The following is a 22,399-nucleotide window of genomic DNA, read 5'->3' on the forward strand; positions in this document are numbered from 1 at the left end:
TGGCCCTTTTAGAAGAAAAGGTGCGGGGTCTGGAAGAAAGAATAGCAACTTTGAAACTCATCAAAGAGAATGAAGACTTTCTAGACAGAACAGAAGCATCTCTACTGGTCACAGAAGGTGAAAAAAGTGTCAGAGAACCTCCAAAAGCAGATGAGTGGAAGCATGTGACCAAAAGAAGCAAGAAGACCATGGAGAAATCACCAACCACACAACTGAAGAACCGATATCAAATCTTTGTAGAGGATGAAGATGGCACACCTAAGGATGAAGCAATACCAGCAAGCAAAAAAGAAAAGGGCACACAGCAACAAGTGACAGCAAAAAGTACAGCCAAGAAGCAACGAAGAGTGGTGGTGGTGGGAGACTCACTACTGAGAGGCACAGAAGCAGCCATCTGCAGACCGGACATAACTGCAAGAGAAGTATGCTGCCTTCCAGGTGCGATGATCAAGGATGTGACCGATAGGATACCAAAGCTCTTCAGTTCCAAGGACGTCCACCCATTTCTTCTGATACATGTTGGCACCAATGACACGGCAAGGAAAGACCTACCTACAATCTGCAAAGACTTTGAAGAGTTGGGGAAGAAAGTAAAGGAACTGGATGCACAGGTAGTTTTTTCTTCTATCCTTCCAGTAGATGGGCATGGCACCAGGAGATGGAACAGGATCCTTGATGCAAACAACTGGCTAAGACGATGGTGCAGACAACAAGGATTCGGATTCCTGGACCACGGTGTGAATTACTGGTACGATGGACTCCTCGCCAGAGATGGACTACACCTCAACAAACCTGGGAAACACACATTCGCCAGAAGACTCGCTACACTCATCAGGAGGGCGTTAAACTAGAAGAAGAGGGGACGGGAAGAAAAACATTAGACTTGAACAAAGAAGACCCAGGAAAACATACTCCGATGGGAGGTAAGAACATTTCTAAAACAATCCACAGCGAGGAGATTGGAACCAAACAAAATCCTCTAAACTGCATGCTCGCAAACGCCAGAAGCCTGACAAACAAGATGGAAGAACTAGAAGCAGAAATATCTACAGGTAACTTTGACATAGTGGGAATAACCGAGACATGGTTAGATGAAAGCTATGACTGGGCAGTTAACTTACAGGGTTACAGTCTGTTTAGAAAGGATCGTAAAAATCGGAGAGGAGGAGGGGTTTGTCTCTTTGTAAAGTCTTGTCTAAAGTCCACTTTAAGGGAGGATACTAGCGAAGGAAATGAGGATGTCGAGTCCATATGGGTCGAAATTCATGGAGGGAAAAATGGTAACAAAATTCTCATTGGGGTCTGTTTCAAACCCCCAAATATAACAGAAACCATGGAAAGTCTACTTCTAAAGCAGATAGATGAAGCTGCAACCCATAATGAGGTCCTGGTTATGGGGGACTTTAACTACCCGGATATTAACTGGGAAAGTGAAACCTGTGAAACCCATAAAGGCAACAGGTTTCTGCTAATAACCAAGAAAAATTATCTTTCACAATTGGTGCAGAATCCAACCAGAGGAGCAGCACTTTTAGACCTAATACTGTCTAATAGACCTGACAGAATAACAAATCTGCAGGTGGTTGGGCATCTAGGAAATAGCGACCACAATATTGTACAGTTTCACCTGTCTTTCACTAGGGGGACTTGTCAGGGAGTCACAAAAACACTGAACTTTAGGAAGGCAAAGTTTGACCAGCTTAGAGATGCCCTTAATCTGGTAGACTGGGACAATATCCTCAGAAATAAGAATACAGATAATAAATGGGAAATGTTTAAGAACATCCTAAATAGGCAGTGTAAGCGGTTTATACCTTGTGGGAATAAAAGGACTAGAAATAGGAAAAACCCAATGTGGCTAAACAAAGAAGTAAGACAGGCAATTAACAGTAAAAAGAAAGCATTTGCACTACTAAAGCAGGATGGCACCATTGAAGCTCTAAAAAGCTATAGGGAGAAAAATACTTTATCTAAAAAACTAATTAAAGCTGCCAAAAAGGAAACAGAGAAGCACATTGCTAAGGAGAGTAAAACTAATCCCAAACTGTTCTTCAACTATATCAATAGTAAAAGAATAAAAACTGAAAATGTAGGCCCCTTAAAAAATAGTGAGGAAAGAATGGTTGTAGATGACGAGGAAAAAGCTAACATATTAAACACCTTCTTCTCCACGGTATTCACGGTGGAAAATGAAATGCTAGGTGAAATCCCAAGAAACAATGAAAACCCTATATTAAGGGTCACCAATCTAACCCAAGAAGAGGTGCGAAATCGGCTAAATAAGATTAAAATAGATAAATCTCCGGGTCCGGATGGCATACACCCACGAGTACTAAGGGAACTAAGTAATGTAATAGATAAACCATTATTTCTTATTTTTAGGGACTCTATAGCGACAGGATCTGTTCCGCAGGACTGGCGCATAGCAAATGTGGTGCCAATATTCAAAAAGGGCTCTAAAAGTGAACCTGGAAATTATAGACCAGTAAGTCTAACCTCTATTGTTGGTAAAATATTTGAAGGGTTTCTGAGGGATGTTATTCTGGATTATCTCAATGAGAATAACTGTTTAACTCCATATCAGCATGGGTTTATGAGAAATCGCTCCTGTCAAACCAATCTAATCAGTTTTTATGAAGAGGTAAGCTATAGGCTGGACCACAGTGAGTCATTGGACGTGGTATGTCTCGATTTTTCCAAAGCGTTTGATACCGTGCCGCACAAGAGGTTGGTACACAAAATGAGAATGCTTGGTCTGGGGGAAAATGTGTGTAAATGGGTTAGTAACTGGCTTAGTGATAGAAAGCAGAGGGTGGTTATAAATGGTATAGTCTCTAACTGGGTCGCTGTGACCAGTGGGGTACCGCAGGGGTCAGTATTGGGACCTGTTCTCTTCAACATATTCATTAATGATCTGGTAGAAGGTTTACACAGTAAAATATCGATATTTGCAGATGATACAAAACTATGTAAAGCAGTTAATACAAGAGAAGATAGTATTCTGCTACAGATGGATCTGGATAAGTTGGAAACTTGGGCTGAAAGGTGGCAAATGAGGTTTAACAATGATAAATGTAAGGTTATACACATGGGAAGAAGGAATCAATATCACCATTACACACTGAATGGGAAACCACTGGGTAAATCTGACAGGGAGAAGGACTTGGGGATCCTAGTTAATGATAAACTTACCTGGAGCAGCCAGTGCCAGGCAGCAGCTGCCAAGGCAAACAGGATCATGGGGTGCATTAAAAGAGGTCTGGATACACATGATGAGAGCATTATACTGCCTCTGTACAAATCCCTAGTTAGACCGCACATGGAGTACTGTGTCCAGTTTTGGGCACCGGTGCTCATGAAGGATATAATGGAACTAGAGAGAGTACAAAGGAGGGCAACAAAATTAATAAAGGGGATGGGAGAACTACAATACCCAGATAGATTAGCGAAATTAGGATTATTTAGTCTAGAAAAAAGACGACTGAGGGGCGATCTAATAACCATGTATAAGTATATAAGGGGACAATACAAATATCTCGCTGAGGATCTGTTTATACCAAGGAAGGTGACGGGCACAAGGGGGCATTCTTTGCGTCTGGAGGAGAGAAGGTTTTTCCACCAACATAGAAGAGGATTCTTTACTGTTAGGGCAGTGAGAATCTGGAATTGCTTGCCTGAGGAGGTGGTGATGGCGAACTCAGTCGAGGGGTTCAAGAGAGGCCTGGATGTCTTCCTGGAGCAGAACAACATTGTATCATACAATTATTAGGTTCTGTAGAAGGACGTAGATCTGGGGATTTATTATGATGGAATATAGGCTGAACTGGATGGACAAATGTCTTTTTTCGGCCTTACTAACTATGTTACTATGTTACCTCTCTTGCTCAGGGTGCCGGCGCTTTCAATAATTACCTGCTCCTCGTGCGGCTCCGTCTCCAGCACTGACGCTCAGCAGAGGGCGCGCACTGACTACGTCACAGCGCCCTCTAACCTGAGCGTCACTGCTAGAGGACGCTGCAGACAGAGCCGCACCGGAGCGAGGAGCAGGTAAATATAGCGCAGCACTGCGCTCCCCGTATACTTACCTGCTCCTGGCGCGGTCCCTGCAGTCCCTGGCTTCCCCGGCACTGCAGCTTCTTCCTGTAATTGAGCGGTCACAGTTACCGATCATTTACAGCAATGAATATGCGGCTCCTCCCCTATGGGAGGTGGAGCCGCCTATTCATTTCTGTAATGAGCGGTGCCATGTGACCACTCAGTACAGGAAGAATCTGCAGCGCCGGGGAAGACAGGGACTGTAGGGACCGCGCCAGGAGCAGGTAAGTATAACTACACAGCCCCCGCTCCCCCTCCCCTGCCGACCCCCGGGTATATGACTCGAGTATAAGCCGAGAGGGGGACTTTCAGCCCAAAAAAGTGGGCTGAAAATCTCGGCTTATACTCGAGTATATACGGTAAATGAAAATCTGCTGCATATTCACTCTGTGGGAACATACAGTTGAAACCAGAAGTATACATACACTATATAACAAGACACATCTGCAGGTTTTTCTCAATATCTGACATGAAAACTGAATAACCCTTTCCCATTTTAGGTCAATTAGGAATACCATAATCTAATATATAAAGCTGAATGTGTGTGTGTGTGTGTGTGTGTGTGTGTGTGTGTGTGTGTGTGTGTGTGTGTGTGTGTGTGTGTGTCCGGGATTGGCATCTGCACCGTCGCGGCTACAGCCACAACATTTTGCACAGTCACATGTCTGGACCCCGAGAGCGTCATAGGCTATGTTGTGAGGCGAAATTTTAACACCGCACGTTCCAATTCACCAAACAATTTTGCCTCTATCTACATAATGGGGAAAAAGTGAAAGGAAAAGTGTTGGAGGCAAATTGACAGCTGCCAGATGTGAACATGGGGGACTTAAAGGGTGAGAGTGATGGCGCCAAAGAGTATATACCGTACAGTTGCTAAGGTGGGGCCCCGACATGGGATACTCACCACACACGGGGATATGAACACACACACAAAATGCGCCACACACTACCACGTGCTTGAACACATACACCACCCTCAGCACACATTTCACCACACATACACCAACCTCGCCACATAAAAGCCGAAACACAAAAGTCGCGGCTCAAAACTCGCCACACGCAAAACCCGCCACATGCAAAACTAGGCTCATGCAAAACTCACCACATTTGCAAAACTCACCTCATGGAAAACTCGCCACACGCAAAACTTGCACACGCGGAAAAATTGCCACATGCACAAAAGTTACAACACATGCAAAAGTTGCCTCACACAAAACTTGCACATACTCAAAACGCACCACATGCAAAACTCGCCACATGCAAAACTAGGCTCACGCAAAACTCGCCACATTTGCAAAACTCACCTCATGGAAAACTCGCCACACGCAAAACTTGCACACGCGAAAAAATTGCCACATGCACAAAAGTTGCAACACATGCAAAAGTTGCCTCACACAAAACTTGCACATACTCAAAACGCACCACACGCAAAACTCGCCATGCGCAAAACTTGCTGCACACAACTTGCTACACTAACTTGTCACATGCAACTCGAAATACAAAAAGTTGCTACACGCATGTCGCCACACAAAACTAAAGTAGCCACATGCAACTCAACACACAACTTGACACATGAAACTCGCCCTAAAACACACACAAGTCTAGTATTATCCTTCAAAAATAAAAATCTGATTAATAAGCAGACAAACTACAAGAGCAACAAATGTACCATATAGGAAATACGGCAGCTGTCAGTCACATGACCTGTCTATTATGTGTATGTGTGAGCTAATATATACTGCCAGGGGGGAGGGCTTCCTGTTCGCTGGAGATTTATCAGGCTGCCAATTTAATTTACAAATACTGAGGTAAAAATACTGACCAAATAACGTGTGAATGCGGTCTAAAACAGGAGGAGATGACACAGATATATACTATGTACAGGAGAGATGACACACAGGTATATACTATATGGAGAAGATAACACACACAGATATGCTATATACAGGGGAGATGACACACAGGTATATACAGGAGGAGATGACATACAGGTATATACTATATACAGGAGGAGATGACACACTGGTATATACTATATACAGGGGAGATGACGTACAGGTACATACTATATACAGGGGAGATGACACACAGGTATATACTATATACAGGGGAGATGACACACAGGTATTTACTATATACAGGGGAGATGACACACAGGTATATACTATATACAGGAGGAGATGACACACTGGTATATACTATATACAGGGGAGATGACATACAGGTACATACTATATACAGGAGGAGATGACACACAGGTATATACTATATACAGGAGGAGATGACATACAGGTACATACTATATACAGGAGGAGATGACACACAGATATATACTATATACAGGAGGAGATGACACACAGGTATATGCTATATACAAGGGAGATGACACACGTATATACTATATACAGGAAGAGATGACACACAGATATATACTATATACAGGAACAGATGACACACAGGTATATACTATATACAGGAGCAGATGACACACAGGTATATACTATATACAGGAGGAGATGACTTACAGGTATATACTATATACAGGAGGAGATGACACACGTATATACTATATTCAGGAGGAGATGACCTACAGGTATACACTATATAAAAGAGGAGATGACACATAGGTATATAGAGGAGGCGATGACATACAGCAGGTATATACTATATACAGGGGAGATGACATACAGGTATATACTATATACAGGGGAGATGACATACAGGTATATACTATATACAGGAGATGACATACAGGTATGTAGTATATACAGTAGAGATGACATACAGGTATATACTATATACAGGAGGAGATGACACATAGTTATATACAAGAGGAGACGACATACAGCAGGTATATCCTATTTACAGGGGAGATGACATACAGGTATATACTGTATACAGGAGATGACATACAGGTGTATACTATATATAAGGGAGATGACAAACATGTATATACTGAGGGGAAAATGTGAGGTGAAAATGAAAAGGTGTGAGTGCAAAATGAGAGGAGTGAGGGAAAATAGTGGAGTGATCGGAAAATGACAGATGTGAGGTCGGAATGACAAGTGTTAGGGGGGAATGAGAGGAGTGAGGGGGAAAATAAGAGGAGTGAGGGGGAAATGAGAGGTGTAAGGGAGAAAATGAGAGATGTGAGGGGGAAAATGAGAGGCTTGATTGGAAAATAAGAGAAGTGAGGTGCTATAACTAACCACAGATATTTACAATGCCCAGGCAACGCCTGGCTCTTCAGCTAGTGATTAATATTTGCCAAATGCTAGAGTAATGAGAGAGAGAATTTTTGAAGGCATTTTTATTACTTTCTGCAAAGTCAAAAGTTTACATACACTAAGAATACTATGCCTTTAATTAATTAGAGACACACATGTGGATGTTTTTTAATGCACGCCTGAAACACACTGCTTCTTTGTGTAGCATCATGGGAAAGCATCAAGAAATCAGCCAAGATAGCCATTGCTCCAAAAGAAACATAAAAAATGCCAGATTAATGTTTGCAAATGCACACAGGAACAAAGTTGTCCTGTGGTCTGTTGAAACAAAAATTGAACTTTTTGGGCATAATGATCATCGTTATATTTGGAGGAAAAAGGGAGGAGCTTGAAAACCTTAAAACACCATCCCAACTGTGAAACACGGGGGTGGCAGTATTATATTGTGGGGTTGTTTTGCTACAGGAGAGACTGGTGCGCTTCACAAAACAGATGGAATCGTGAGAAAAGAAGATTATGTTGCAATACTGAAGCAAGATCTCAAGACATCAGCCAGGAAGGCTGGGCCGAGATGGGTCTTCCAAATGGACAATGACCTGAAGCATAATGCCAAAATGGTAACAAAAGTGGCTTAAGGATAAGAAAGTCAATGTTTTGGAGTGGCCATCACAAAGCCCTGATCTCAATCCTAGTGAAAATGTATAGGGAAAAACTGAAAAGGCAGGTGTGAGCAAGGCAACCTACACACCTGGATCAGTTACACCAGTTTTGTCAGAAGGAATGCACCCAATTTCCGACCAAATATTGTGAGAAGCTTGTGGAAGGATATCCCAAACATTTGATCCAAATCATTCAGCTTAAGGGCAATGGTACCAAATACTAATGAAATGTATGTGAACTATTGACTTTGCAGTAAGTAATAAAAATGCCTTCAATATTCTCTCTCTCATTATTCTGGCATTTGACAAATATAAATAATTATGGTAATCCTAATTGACCTAAAACGGGAAAGATTTATTCTGATTTCATGTCAGATATTGACAAAAACACGCAGATGGGTCTTTTTTATAGTGTATGTAAACTTCTGGTTTGATCTCTACCCTAAAAAACACATTTAAGAACATTTGGCCGCAACTGGAATTATTTATGCTGATCTTAATGATAAAAGCCCTATGGTAAAATGCAACAAAAGTGTTAGGCATAGGCCTGTTAAAAAGTTGTCACATCTTTGCCTGTCTGTATGCATGCAGGGCAAATCTATGCCGGCTATGGGTTGTTGGTTATTTGCAGTTTACTTTCTGGCGGAAATTGTAGTGAATGTGACTGGCCATATTGGCTTATATCCCGTCTGCAACGTCATTAAAGTGGCATGGAAACAAGTTACATTTACATTTTTGTTCTGCAAAAGAGATGTATTTTATGCTTCATTGGTCCTTAAGTCTACGGCTTCTGTCGTGCAGTATGAATAGCACATAGTGTAATGGCTTCTAGAGCCTTATGCCTTACCCACCCTTGAGTTTTTATGGTCATTGTTTCATCAGTATTTGTAAGCCAAAATCAGAAGTGGAACCTGCAGAGAAAATCTATCATCGATGGATTCACATCTGTGCTGTGTTTTATAGCCACTGAAGGATTGTGCTGGGGGAGGAAGGCTGTTTTCAGTGGACAGTTTTCATTCTTAGTGTGTTAAGAGAACCTGTCATCTATGTAAAGTCCCTGTAATGTTGATTATGTCTATTCCTTTGTTTTAGAAGTCTGTGTCTCCATTTTATATAAATCCATCTGAAAGTGTTATGCAAATGGACATACTGCACCATCAGTAAGCTGTACTTACAGCTTTCTGGCCTCTCTACCTCTTCCCCTGCCCGCTGCTGGCCTTCGGTCATCGACTGAAAGGTCAAGTCTTCTCTGTGACATGCACCTTCACTCAAGATCTCATTCATGTGCCTTCATTCCTGTGCTCTGCTTGTGTGTTGATGGTCGTTCTATGAGATCTCATGTGGGGTGGCAAGTCACCGAGAAGATTGACCTGTCAATCACAGACAGGAGGCCGGCAATATACAGGGAAAGCGGGAGAGAAACCTGGGAGCTGTAAGTGCAGGGCCAAGCCCACTGCACTTGTGGCTCATTTTCATGATGGAATCTTCGACTCCATCATCGCCCCAGTCCTCCTGTATGGCAGCGAAGTCTGGGATCCTCACACCTACCCAGACTGGTCAAAGTGGGATTCCAGTCCAACAGAAATATTCCACCTGGAATTCTGCAAGCACCTTCTCCAGGTCCATCGGAGCACCTCCAACAGTGCTTGTCGGGCCGAGCTGGGCAGATTCCCTCTACACCTAACAGTTCTAAAGAGGGCGCTGTCATTCCGGGCTCACCTGCATAGGAGCAATCCAAGCTCCCATCACCATAAAGCCCTGATACATGTATGTGAAACAGAAAAACCAGAACCCTCGGAACAGCTCAGCCAAACCCAACCGGACCAGAACACCAATCACAACAACCTGACAAAAGCCGGAATCAGGAAGATGGCAGATGAAGGCCAGGAGAGGTATGTCAGTGACTGGAAGAATGATATCAGCTCACAGAAACTGATCATGTACCGGAGCCTACAGAGAGACTACAGACTGGCCCCATATCTGGAGAAACTCCCGGACCCCAGAGACTGCAAGATCATGAGCCGATATAGACTCAGTTCCCACAGTCTGGCCATCGAATGTGGCCGACACAGGCAGACCTACAAGCCCAGGGAGGAAAGACTGTGCCAACACTGTGACCAGGAGACCATAGAGGACGAAACCCACTTCCTGCTACACTGCTCCAAATACTCAGCAGTGAGGGACACTCACTTCAGGAGACTCTCACATCTCTTCCCAGACTTCATCACCATGAAGGAGGAAGAGAAAACCTATATCCTGCTGGGAGAAAAAGAGAGAGCAGTGGAGATAGCAGCGCGGTATGTGAGCGAATGTCCTAGACTGCGAGAAAGAGAACTATGATGCCATGGACTATAGCCCCCACAGTGGATCTGCCCCATCCACCTCCCCTATGCCATGGACTATAGCCCCCACAATGGATCTGCCCGCATCCACCTCCCCTATGTCATGGACTATAGCCCCCACGCTGGATCTGCCCCCACCCACCTCCCCTATGCCATGGACTATAGCCCCAACCCTGGATCTGCCCCCATCCACCTTCCCTACAGCTCCTACCCAACATCCCCACAGTCCCTATCCCTATTGCCTTTATACACTTGCTTTGGCAAAACTGATGTGTATTTGGTCCTGCCAATAAAGCTTTGAATCTTGAATCTCATTTTCATAGAAATCCATTGGCAATGGAGGCATAGACTTATTAAACAAAAATATGGACTTAATAACATTACAGGGACTTTACATGGATGACATTACTGACAATACTGCCCTGTATGACCTCTCAGCTTCGGAAATGTCGATACTTCCCTGTATTCTCAATGTGGTTGATGATGCAGATAATGGTTGCTGTATGTCCACTGTTAGGCTGCCGTCACACTAGCAGTATTTGGTCAGTATTTTACATCAGTATTCCTCATCCAAAACCAGGAGTGGGTGATAAATGCAGAAGTGGTGCATATGTTTCTATTATACTTTTCCTCTAATTGTTCCACTCCTGGTTTTGGCTTACTAATACTGATGTGAAATACTGACCAAATACTGCTAGTGTGACGGCAGCCTGAAACTTACAAATACTGATAAAATTGTGACCAAAAAGTGAACATGAATAAGGCATCACAATCACCATACTGTCTACACTGCGCTGGTGTAATAATAGATGGTAAAACAAAGTGTTAATTACATGAAAAATCGTATTTGTTCTCCCCTGATGGTGTCGCGTGGCGCAGAGTGACTTTACTTAGTTTTTAAAAGCTTTATTAAAAAAATACTATTCTGTGTTGATGCGTTTTGCGGTCATAGGCTACAACAGAGCGTTGTTTTGCCATGTGACATCTCTATACACACTGGTTTAATAGGATGCATTAGAGAAGTCTCATTCTTATTCACGGATCTTCGAAATTATTTATTTATTAAATGTGGTCTTTGGCATCAATCTTTAATTTACATTTTCTCCCTATTCCGCTTCGGTTTTACAGATATTCTTCCTACATCAATTTAGACTACGTAAAATAGCTGACATGTTTGCTACTTGATGGAATAATAGAGGCAACAAATCATTAGATTTTTCTGGACAGCTTAGATCTATTGTTTTAGTCTTTCCAACATTACATTCACTATTCAGGATGTGGTATCAGTTTCCATGTCTTTCCATTTTTGCATGTTAGTTGTGTCTAGAATATTTCTCAGGATCCCATTTATTCATGTCAAACCACTGAATTTAGGTTGCCACCGTAACATCACTTTTGGCTCTATCAAAAACATTCCTGTGCACATTGAGTGAAATCTCGCACTGATTTTTCAGATATTGGGGAGAGCATAAACAGTTATCTATAAGTGCTAACCTACTGTTTCTTAAATGTCTCCAGTCAATTGTTATCAATTGAGTAAGGTATAGGTACATAAGCCATAATTTATTATGTGCATTATTATAAAATTATTTTTATTTTGTCTTTTCTTTCTTTGATTAATTTTGCACAAACTCAAAGATTCTTTTTTTATTATTATTTTTAGGGTTAACAGTCTCCTGATCCTTAAAATGTTGCATATTAGTCTTCAAATGAGTGTTGGAAAAGTGCCAAAATAAAAAGAATTTCTTTTTTGATGCATCACAAAATATAAGGCTTCTTTCACACTAGCGTCGGAATCTCCCCGTCGCAATGCGTCGGGGAGAGATTCCGACGCTAGCGTTTGCTGCATTGCACAATGGGTGCAGCGGATGCATTTTTCCGGCGCATCCGCTGCCCCATTGTAAGGTGCGGGGAGGTGCGCAGCCGGAAAAAGCGGTCCGTCAGGAGGAAAAAACGTTACATGTAGCGTTTTTTGCTCCCGACGGTCCGCCAAAGCACGACGTATCCGTCGCAAGACGGATGCGAAGTGTGGCAATCCGTCGCAAATGCGTCGTCAATACAAGTCTATGGGGAAAAAACGCATCCTGCAAGCACTTTTGCAGGATGCGTTTTTTCTGCAAAACGACGCATTGTGACGGATTTAAAAAAACGCTAGTGTGAAAGTACCCTAGAAGACCACAACATTTCGTCCTTGATAAACACTACATTTTTGACACCAGTAAACAGATAATTGGGGTAAAAGCGTGGCGTTCTCCCTGTATTTTGTGATGTATCAATAAAGAATAAGTTCCTTTTTTCTAGTTTGGGTGCTGTTGCTGCTTTTTCATTGCTTTGATTTTGTCAAGGACTAGGGATCGTCCCCTTTTTTTTGGCCGTACCTGCATACCTTTTCTTCCCACAACTCTGTACTTATGGTAGGTGCTATCCTAACTTGTCCTTTTTCTGACAATTTTAGTCTTCAAGTGCAATTTTTTAAAATTATGAATTACGGTAGATGAAAAATATGTGAACCTGGCTCACCACACCCACAGTGATGAACACAACAGAAAACTGGCAAAGAGCTAAAAAAAAAAGGGCACAAGAATAGATCATCTATTAGGCAAAAAAGGAAATCACTCCAAAAATGGTGCAAATTTAATGATTAGTCTGCTCCATACCATGTAAATAGAATATTTTATAAATGCTGTAAATTATGGGTGCCAATGCATCTTATGTGGATACAATAGAAAGAAATGCCACTGAACTGTAAAGTCATGCAAACAGGATATGAAACTAATTTATTATACCATGAATACCATGATCATCTGGGAAAAGCTGAAAATGCAGGGGGGGGGGTTAATGAAAGGAGGATGACCTCCACACCCCCAAAATTATACTTAAATGGTCCATGAAGTTATGGCTGCTCGCTGGAACAAAAGGTTTTCCTGGTGGTCCGATAAATAGTCATTGACCTTAGTCATCAGTAAAGCAATTCACGTCTTATATCGAGTAGTCAGCTATATATACAGCTCTGGCAAAAATTAAGAGACCACTGCAAAATGTTCAGTTTGTCTGATCTTTCTCTTTATAGTTATATTTTTGAGTAAAATGTAAATTGTTCTTGTATTCTATAGACTTCTGACAACATGTCTCCGAATCTCCAAGCAATACATTTTGTATTTTTTTCTAAGAAAAATGGTCAAAATAAAAAAACAGTGCTTTCAGACCTCTTAATTTTTGCCAGAGTTGTAATTGGTCACTAGTGATAAATGAAATCATTAGAACCTGTTAACATCTGAAAATAATAAAAGATAACTATATAAAAGGATAAAAAGAACTTATTACCATCTGATTCTGATAGTCAAAAAAAAATTCAGAATTTTCTAGCACTAGTCATTATGCACTGGGCCGAAGTTGGGGTCTGTGGTGGTTAGGGGGCAAACTTGGCACTTGCCTAGAGTCCTGATTAACGAAGAGGGCCCTCTGATTATGCTGTCCCACTGCACTGCCAGTGTTAACCCCTTAGTGACGGAGCCAAATTTTTAAAATCTGACCAGTGTCACTTTATGTGGTAATAACTTTGGAATACTTAAACAAATCCCAGTGATTTTGAGATTGTTTTTTTGTGACACATTATACTTTATGATAATGGTAAATTTTGGTTGATATGTTTTGTGTTTATTTATAAAAAATATCAGTAATTGGAGAAAAATGCTAAAAAATTAGCAATTTTCAAACTTTGAATGATTTCTTTAATCCAGATGGCAATAGCACAGCAAACCATTAATAAATAACATTTCCCACATGTCTGCTTTACATCAGCACCATTTGTAAAATGTTATTTTATTTTGTTAGCATTTTAGGAGGTTTAAAAATGTAGCCGCAATTTTTCATTTTTTCAAGGAAATTTACAAAATTTATTTTTTTAGGGACCTATCCATGTTTAAAGTGCTTTTAGTGGTCCCATATATTGGGAAACACCCAAAAGTGATACCATTTTAAAAACAGCACCCCCAGACATATTGAAAACTGCAGTCAGGTAGTTTATTAACCCTTCAGGTGCTTTTCAGGAATTAATGCAAAGTGGCATGACAGAAATTAAAAAGTGTATTTTTACCAACTAAATGCCTCTAACTTCTGAACAGGTTACTACAGCCATCAGACTCTAAGGCCGCTATTTGGTCATGAATTGCCAAGGCAAATATCAGGACCATACAATGATGATCTCAGGGTACCGATGGGGATAAAGAGGAAGCCCCCACACTCTGTTAACCATTTATAATGATATAGTCACTATTGACAGCAGCATCTAAGGGGTTAAACAGATTTGGACGGTGCAAGCACTGATCATGGATAATGCAGCAAGTTGTCAGCTATAGTGTACAGCTAACAGCTGCGGGATTGTCACCTGTATGGGGATGCTATTCTCTTAAATCTCAGGTCAGTTAAAAGACGTATTGGTGGTCATTAAGGGGTTTGTTCACAGAATTCAATCGTGCTATGTTTTCTTGACACAATTTTCTGAAATCATGGTAAAAATGTGCAACACATTTCTAGCTCAATTGCATTGTGTGAACGTGCTCTGACTACTAGAATGGGGAGTACAAGAATGACTCTGGTGTTGGCAGTAACTGTAAAGGTACCTTCACACTGAACAACTTAACAACGATATCGCTAGTGATCCGTGATGTTGCAGCGTCCTGGATAGCGATATCGTTGTGTTTGACACGCAGCAGCGATCAGAATCCTGCTGTGACATTGTTGGTCGGAGCAGAAAGGCCAGAACTTTATTTCGTCGCTGGATCACCCGCTGACATCGCTGAATCGGTGTGTGTGACGCCGATTCAGCGATGTCTTCACTGGTAACCAGGGTAAACATCAGGTTACTAAGCGCAGGGCCGCGCTTAGTAACCCGATGTTTACCCTGGTTACCATTGTAAATGTAAAAAAAACAAACACTACATACTTACATTCCGGTGTCTGTCCCCTCGCCGTCAGCTTCCCACACTGACTGTGAGCGCCGGCCGGCCGTAAAGCACAGCGGTGACGTTTTTTTTTTACATTTACAATGGTAACCAGGGTAAACATCGGGTTACTAAGCGCGGCCCTGCGCTTAGTAACCCGATGTTTACCCTGGTTACCAGGGGACTTCGGCATCGTTGGTCGCTGGAGAGCTGTCTGTGTGACAGCTCTCCAGCGACGAAACAGCGACGCTGCAGCGATCGGCATCGTTGCCTATATCGCTGCAGCGTCGCTTAATGTGATGGTACCTTTACTCATAAATGAGTAATTGTGAAAATGGCAAAAATAAAGGAACAAATATGAAATAAAAATTCAAATTCATTGTCCCTTTAAGGACCAGGGAATTTTTCAATTTTTGACTTTAGTTTTTTTCCTTTCCTTCTTTCAAGAGCCATAATGTTTTTTATTTTTCCATCGACTTTTGTGGGACAAGCTGTAGTTTTGAATGGCACAATTCATTTTCCAATAGAATGTAAAGAAAAACGAGAAGCAAAACAAGAACAAAATTCTACTTGCAATGAAATAGTGAAAAAAAAAAGAAATTTGTAATTGTTTTTGGAATTTTGCTTTTACAAAATTTATTGTGTGGTAAAAATCACCTATTTAAGTGATGGAAAAAATTTTTATTATTTATATACCGTATTTTTTTTATTTTTGAAAACTTCCTTTTTATCACTTTTTGCAATATTTATTAGTCGTTTTAGGAGACTTTAACTTGCCATCTAAAATATAACAGTACAGAGTGAAAGTCATGGTCTGCTTTGGCTGAGCTCCATAGGAGTACCAAGATGGCAGTAACTGTGGCTGCCATGGTAACTGATCCCTGCTATCGTGTCGAAGGGGAGCCAATGGAAGCCGATGCTTGCAAGTATCTCTGCTTGTTCTATTTAAATGCCACTGTTGGCTATGGCTGCTGCTGTTAGAGACAGATTCCAGCTATATAATATAGCCGGCATCTGCTGCTTCTGGTAGAATCTTGGCTGCTGTGCCCCCTCCATACATGTGACTCTCTTCCCAAATTACATTTTCGCATATCAATGCACCACAGCATCACTATATACATTAGTTACCATCATCTGCTAACATGTATAGACAGGGCTGGTTTTACAGAAGTTATTCGCCAGCATCTACTGCCTCTGAAAGAATCTCAGCTCCTGTGCCCCCTCCACAATTGTGGATTTCTTCCCAGGGTGTTCATTCATGTCCTAGTACTGGAAGAGGCTGTCCGGGCTAAATGTGATGACACAACTGTTCCCCAGCAACAGGATCGCGGAGGCCTGCGACTGATTGTAGCGGTCAGGTGACTTGAATAGCGCATCATAGGATGTTTGTGTGATGATGCGCTGTTCAAGTCACCTGACCGCTGCAGCCTATCACAGGCCTCAGCAATCTTTTTGCTGGTGAACGGTGATGTCAGGATTTAACCACGTTCGGCATAGGGCATGAATTAACATCCATATTTATGGAGGGGTCACAGGAGCTAAGATTCTTTCAGAGGCAGTAGATGCCAGAGGGGCCACACTTTGAATTTTACCGAGGGCCACAATTTTTGTAAAACCAGCCATGCCTATACATGTTAGCAGATGATAGCTACCAATCTATATAGTGGTACTGTGGTGACATATGCTAAAATGTCATTTAAGTCGTGGTCTGAGCACGGCTTTTGATTTGGAGGCTCTGTGCTGAAATTAATTTTCTGTATTTTTACAAGTTGCTTCCATTTTCTCCTCTTCTATATTTTCTGGTATTTCCCCCTCCCGTGGAATACTAATAGAAGTTTGCCTGTCTCGCCCATGTGCTAGATGCTGTTAGTATGAAACTGCCTTTGACTTTCACACCTCTCGAGGGACGAGTAATTGTTGTGTTCAAACAGCCTGTAATTGTGATCCCGCTGGCTTTCTCAGTACGCTTCTGGCTATTAGAGTCATTAAACAACTCGGCACCTGTTAACAGCATTGTAAATATTCCGCCCCGCTTGTATGCTGCTTGAGACCAATATCTGGGAGGCTGGCAGAGCCCAGCTTTATAAATTACCGCTCCTGACAAGTCAATTATTGTAAAACTGGGTTTCATTGTGGATTAAATGAAATAACATGCTGATAAAAATGGCAGGCTGTCTGTTTACAGCAAGGAAGTAATAATGACCGGATGATTCAAGGCAGTTAGCATGATCCGGCATTGTGTCAATTCTCCAGCCGTAATTACGGTAAACACTATTGTTCTTACAATTTTACAACGTGGAGTCAATTTTTTGTTATTTTTTGTTGTTTTGTTTTTATGCACTATGGGACTTTAATGCGTAAAAGTGAATTTACAGGCTCGGAACGTTACTGCCATTGGCTGACTGTTTTTTTTTTTTTTTTTTGTATTCTAGCTACTACAATTTGGAGGATGTTGGACATGAATCAATGAATAAATTCCTTTCAAATCTTGTGGAGAAGTCACTCATTGACCTGGAATATTCATACTGCATGAAGATTGCGGAGGTGAGGAGCGCTACATACTCATCAGTACTGGCTACATCCATTGTTCTTATTGCCTTCATACAGGGATTTTTGAAATGTGCTGTTTATGAATGACTGTTAAGGACAAGGCAATCTCCAAAGAAAATAAAACAATAACGTGTTAATATCAAAAATCAGAGTTTAGTATAACAAGAATAACAGGATTTATAAAAGTGCATTTACACTGCGCAGTTCCTAGGAACGCTTGCTTCGTGATGACCAGCCAACATAAGTAGGCTGACAATCAAACTAGCAAAATGCAGGTTTGTCAGGTTCAGTGATCTTTTGGCTTGGTTAATAAAAGATCATCATTCTCGGCAGCACGTGGTCCTGTGTAAATAGAACCTGTGCTGTCTAGAACAATGACAGCCTGTGCACACTGATCAATCTATTGCTGATCAATCTGTGCACATCTGGAGCGCAGTCTACCAGTGCACAAAGGCTATTAAACAGCCGTCATTCGGCAAACATTTTGCGGATTGGTGGTGGTCCTTTATTGCCATGGGTCGACTGATGAAAGCTACTGCTGCAAATCCAAAGCGACTCACATGATACAATCTATGAAACTACTCGTGTTTCAGATGTTATACAGGGATTTGAATAACATGGCTGCTTTCTCACAAAGAGCGCCACACCTACCCTTTGACTGTATCTGGTATTGAGTCTAAGCTCCATTATAACTGAATACCTGACCTGCAATGCACCACACAACATCTGAAATGGTATGGCACTGGTTTTTTGAGGAATGCATTTTTCTTGTTAATCCAGCTCTGCTTCTATGCGTGTTGTGCATTAAAACTAGTGTAATGTGTTCATAGATTTGTGGGATCATGCGTAAAGCCTCAACTCGAAATCTGGAATTGTCTGATTTGCCTGGCAGAGAAATTTGCCAGTGATGGGGCATTTGCAACAACATTGTGACTGCGGCCTCGCTTCCACCATTACTACTGACTGCTTCACGCGCGCTATTGTAATCCTGGTTAGGCTCCACTCACATCTTGTTTGGGGTATATGTCCGACGTGTAGACTGATGTATATAGTCATACAGTGGCCTACTGTTTAGGAACAATAGGCCACATCTTATTATGCATGAAATAATACTGCAGAAGGCACTACTTTGTTTTCTGTCAGGTGAGAAGGGGCTTAACGGCTATGTGCAGCCCAAAAGTGCTCCCGATGTATCTACCACGTAACGTTATTTAGTAAAAAAAGATGTCCAGTACTAAAAAAAAATCTACCAATCTTGTGTCACCATTCATGGTTCTGTGGACATTGGAGTATTGGACACTTTCTATACACATCTGCTCTTACTAACTTTTGCAGCCATCTGACGTGTGGAGTTTTTATGATTAGTTTTTTTTATTAAATATTTTCAGAGATTGTGCACAGGAAATTCTCCTCAAAATAGTAATTAGTAAAAACCTTAATTAAAAAAATGGATTCCCTAAATGCCTAAAAGTGGGTGGTGCAAGTCCTTAGGATGAGAGAATAGATTGGACTAGAAAACACAATAACGCCTCTTTCCGATGTCAGTGTGTCCCGTCCCGTGGGCAGCACAGTGGTGCAGTGGTTAGCACAGCAGCCTTGCAGCGCTGGAGTCCTGGGTTCTAATCCCACCAGGACAACATCTGAAAAGAGTTTGTATGTTCTCTCCGTGTTTGCGTGGGTTTCCTTCGGGTACTCCGGTTTCCTCCCACACTCCAAAGACATACTGATAGGGATTCTAGATTGTGAGCCCCAATGGGGACAGTGGTGATAATGTGTGCAAACTGTAAAGCGCTGTGGAATATGTTAGCGCTATGTAAAAATAAAGATTATTATTATTACATGTGGTGACTGTTTTCACACGTACCGGAGACACTTACAGTACATACGTAGTCTGTGCACATGTCATTGTGTTTCCAGGGACCGTGTATCCGTGGGCAAAACAATTTGTCTGTTTTTTACCAGCAACACAAGCCCCAAAATGTCCCGCACACATTCACATGGATGACACACAGTGATGGTATCCGTCTGACACGTACTGGCGCCTGAGAAGCATTGGTGCAGATAGTGCTGTTCCCCTGCGCCGGGTGCTGAAGACTGCTCACATCAGGGGAGAATGATGAGAGTTATATTCAACTGATAACAGCAGTCAGCAGCTGATGGGACTATTACTTCCATCAGTCTACACTTGCTGTCCCTAATACCAGTGTCTATATATTAAATAAAGACACGGCAAGTATAAAGTCCTATATTTGAAATAAAATAAAACATACTTTTCCATTTTTATTTAAAATAACAAACACAGTTATACTCACCTAATGTCCATTCCATTGAATCCCTTGTTTTTTTTAATTATTTATTTAAATAATTTAAAAACACTGTGTTGGGACACCTCAATTCTTGATAACTAGCGCTGCTGAAGCTGACAGCATTTATAGCGCAGGCGGCGGCTGATGATTACCCCCATCAGCGGCACCTGCTCTCGCTGGTATTGGCAGCAGCAGGTGTAGGCTGAAGGGAGTAATAGTCGCTGCTATCAGTTGAATATAACTCTCCCCTTCTCGCGCTGATCACCAGCAGAGCACGGGAGATCATGAAAGCTGTCTGCGTATGGTACTGATGCGGCACACGGTTGTCATGTGTGCCGCAAGTGTTATACACACGGACACTGACACCTCTAGTACCGGTTTTTCGGTACTGGAAATATCAGGACGTGTGAAACCGACCTAAGGGAAATTTATGAATAACATTCGGGGCCCCGTATAACACTGATCCATTACAACAAATAGAATGAGATCTGTCAACATAGCCTTGCTTAACGCCTAATGGACAGCAGTCTATTACCAATCATGCGAAAATTTCACGTTGTATCATAGGCGATAGCGATAAAATTCTTCCACTAAAACAGATTGACATTGTGTGCTTTAATTGTAGTTTTATTGTTATAATGACTATTGTCATCATCACTCTGTTGCTTTTTGCAAGCTTTTTTTTATTAAAGATCAGAATTTTTTCTTCCCAATAGTATAAATTGCTGTAGTCTTTTTTTATATATATTAATATGGAGGTGAGGAAGTCATAGTTATGTGCAGTGCATTCCATTTATTTCTGTTTTTGAACCTGAATAATTTCTTTTCTATTTTTTTTTATTTTTCTTATATTATTTTGTAAAACTTCTTTTTCTACCAAACCATTTGAAGGTGAGTGGATGTATGTGCAGTGACAGGCATATGTGGTAGTCCGTGCCTAATTAGGAGCATTTGAAGACACGGTACTATACAGTGAGAGGGATGTTAGAAGCAAAGACAGACATAATGGGGAGCTTGATATGTCTCTGAGGTACAAATTAAAGTTAGGCAATTTTTGCAGCAAAATACGAAGCCAACCAAGGCGTTAAACTGTGATGTAGCACAAGGCAGCTGTGCATGGGAAAGCAGTGTGAAACTTAAAATGATTCTGACTTTATAGAAGGTTTCAAAACCACAAGAAAGTTTAATATACGGTACTGTCATATTGAACATTTAAGCACAATGTCATCCAAAACCTGTATTACTTGATTCCTGTTTTCATGCCGATTGGAGTGCCAAAAAATGGCAATACTGGTATTCCCTAAAGCACTGTTGTCTCCTAGCTTTGGCCACCCATGCCTACACCCATTAGATCAAGGTTGGACAAACTTCGCACTTTCAGTGTGATAAACGATTTTTGTGGGAATAACCCAACAGATCCCAGGACAAAGGTCACACATGTTGGACTGCAGCATACCCTCTTCTGTTTTCCATCAGAGGTGGCAAGCCTAAGGATATGGACTTCCACAAGCATGAAAATCTCCCCCCTCACCAGGCTAAGACAAAATTTGGCAGTGGTTAGAAATCTTCTTGTTGCCAAATTTCAGGACCAAAAATGGTATTTGAGGGCATTGATGCATTAAGAGATGTTGCTGCATTTTTATGATTTGGGAATGCATTATGTTCAGTTTTAGGCCTCCTTCACAAGTCTGTATAAAACACATACAGTGGGGAAAAAAGTAATTAGTCAGCCACCAATTGTGCAAGTTCTCCCACTTAAAAAGATGAGAGAGGTCTGTAATTGACATCATAGGTAGACCACAACTGTGAGAGGCAAAATGAGAAAAAAAAATCCAGAAAATCCCCTTGTCTGATTTGGCAAGATTTATTCAGCAAATTATGGTGGAAAATAAGTATTTAGTCATGAACAAAAGTTCATCTCAATATTTTGTTATATATCCCTTGTTGGCAATGACAGAGGTCAAACATTTTCTGTAAGTCTTCACTTGGTGCCTGTCATCGATTCCAGCCAATTTTGCGTTCAAAAAGTCAAATGGTGCTCCCTCCCTTCAAAGCCCTGCCGTGCGCCCAAACAGTAGATTTCCCAAACATGTGGGGTATCGGTGTACTCAGGAGAAATTGCACAACACATTTTGTGGTCCATTTTCTCCTGTTACCCTTGTGAAAATTAAAAAGTTTGGGTCTAAACTTAATTTTTTCTGAAAAAAGTTAAATGTTATTTTTTTTTCCTTCCACATTGCTTTAGTTCTAGTGAAGCACCTTAAGGGGTAATAAACT

The 22,399-nt window shown here is 41.4% G+C and overlaps 1 protein-coding gene across 1 annotated transcript in view; it reads left to right on the plus strand.

The window, feature by feature from the left end:
• The window catches only part of ASCC3 (activating signal cointegrator 1 complex subunit 3), an 887,461-nt gene that overhangs the window by 762,659 nt on the left and 102,403 nt on the right, over positions 1–22,399 (plus strand). Inside the window, exon 34 of the mRNA XM_069726311.1 lies at positions 17,699–17,810. Coding sequence (XP_069582412.1) covers positions 17,699–17,810 — 112 coding nt within the window. The remainder of the gene's footprint in view (positions 1–17,698; positions 17,811–22,399) is intronic.

This window comes from Ranitomeya imitator, chromosome 5, assembly GCF_032444005.1.
Source record: "Ranitomeya imitator isolate aRanImi1 chromosome 5, aRanImi1.pri, whole genome shotgun sequence".
In the NCBI taxonomy this organism is placed as follows: Eukaryota; Metazoa; Chordata; class Amphibia; order Anura; family Dendrobatidae; genus Ranitomeya; species Ranitomeya imitator.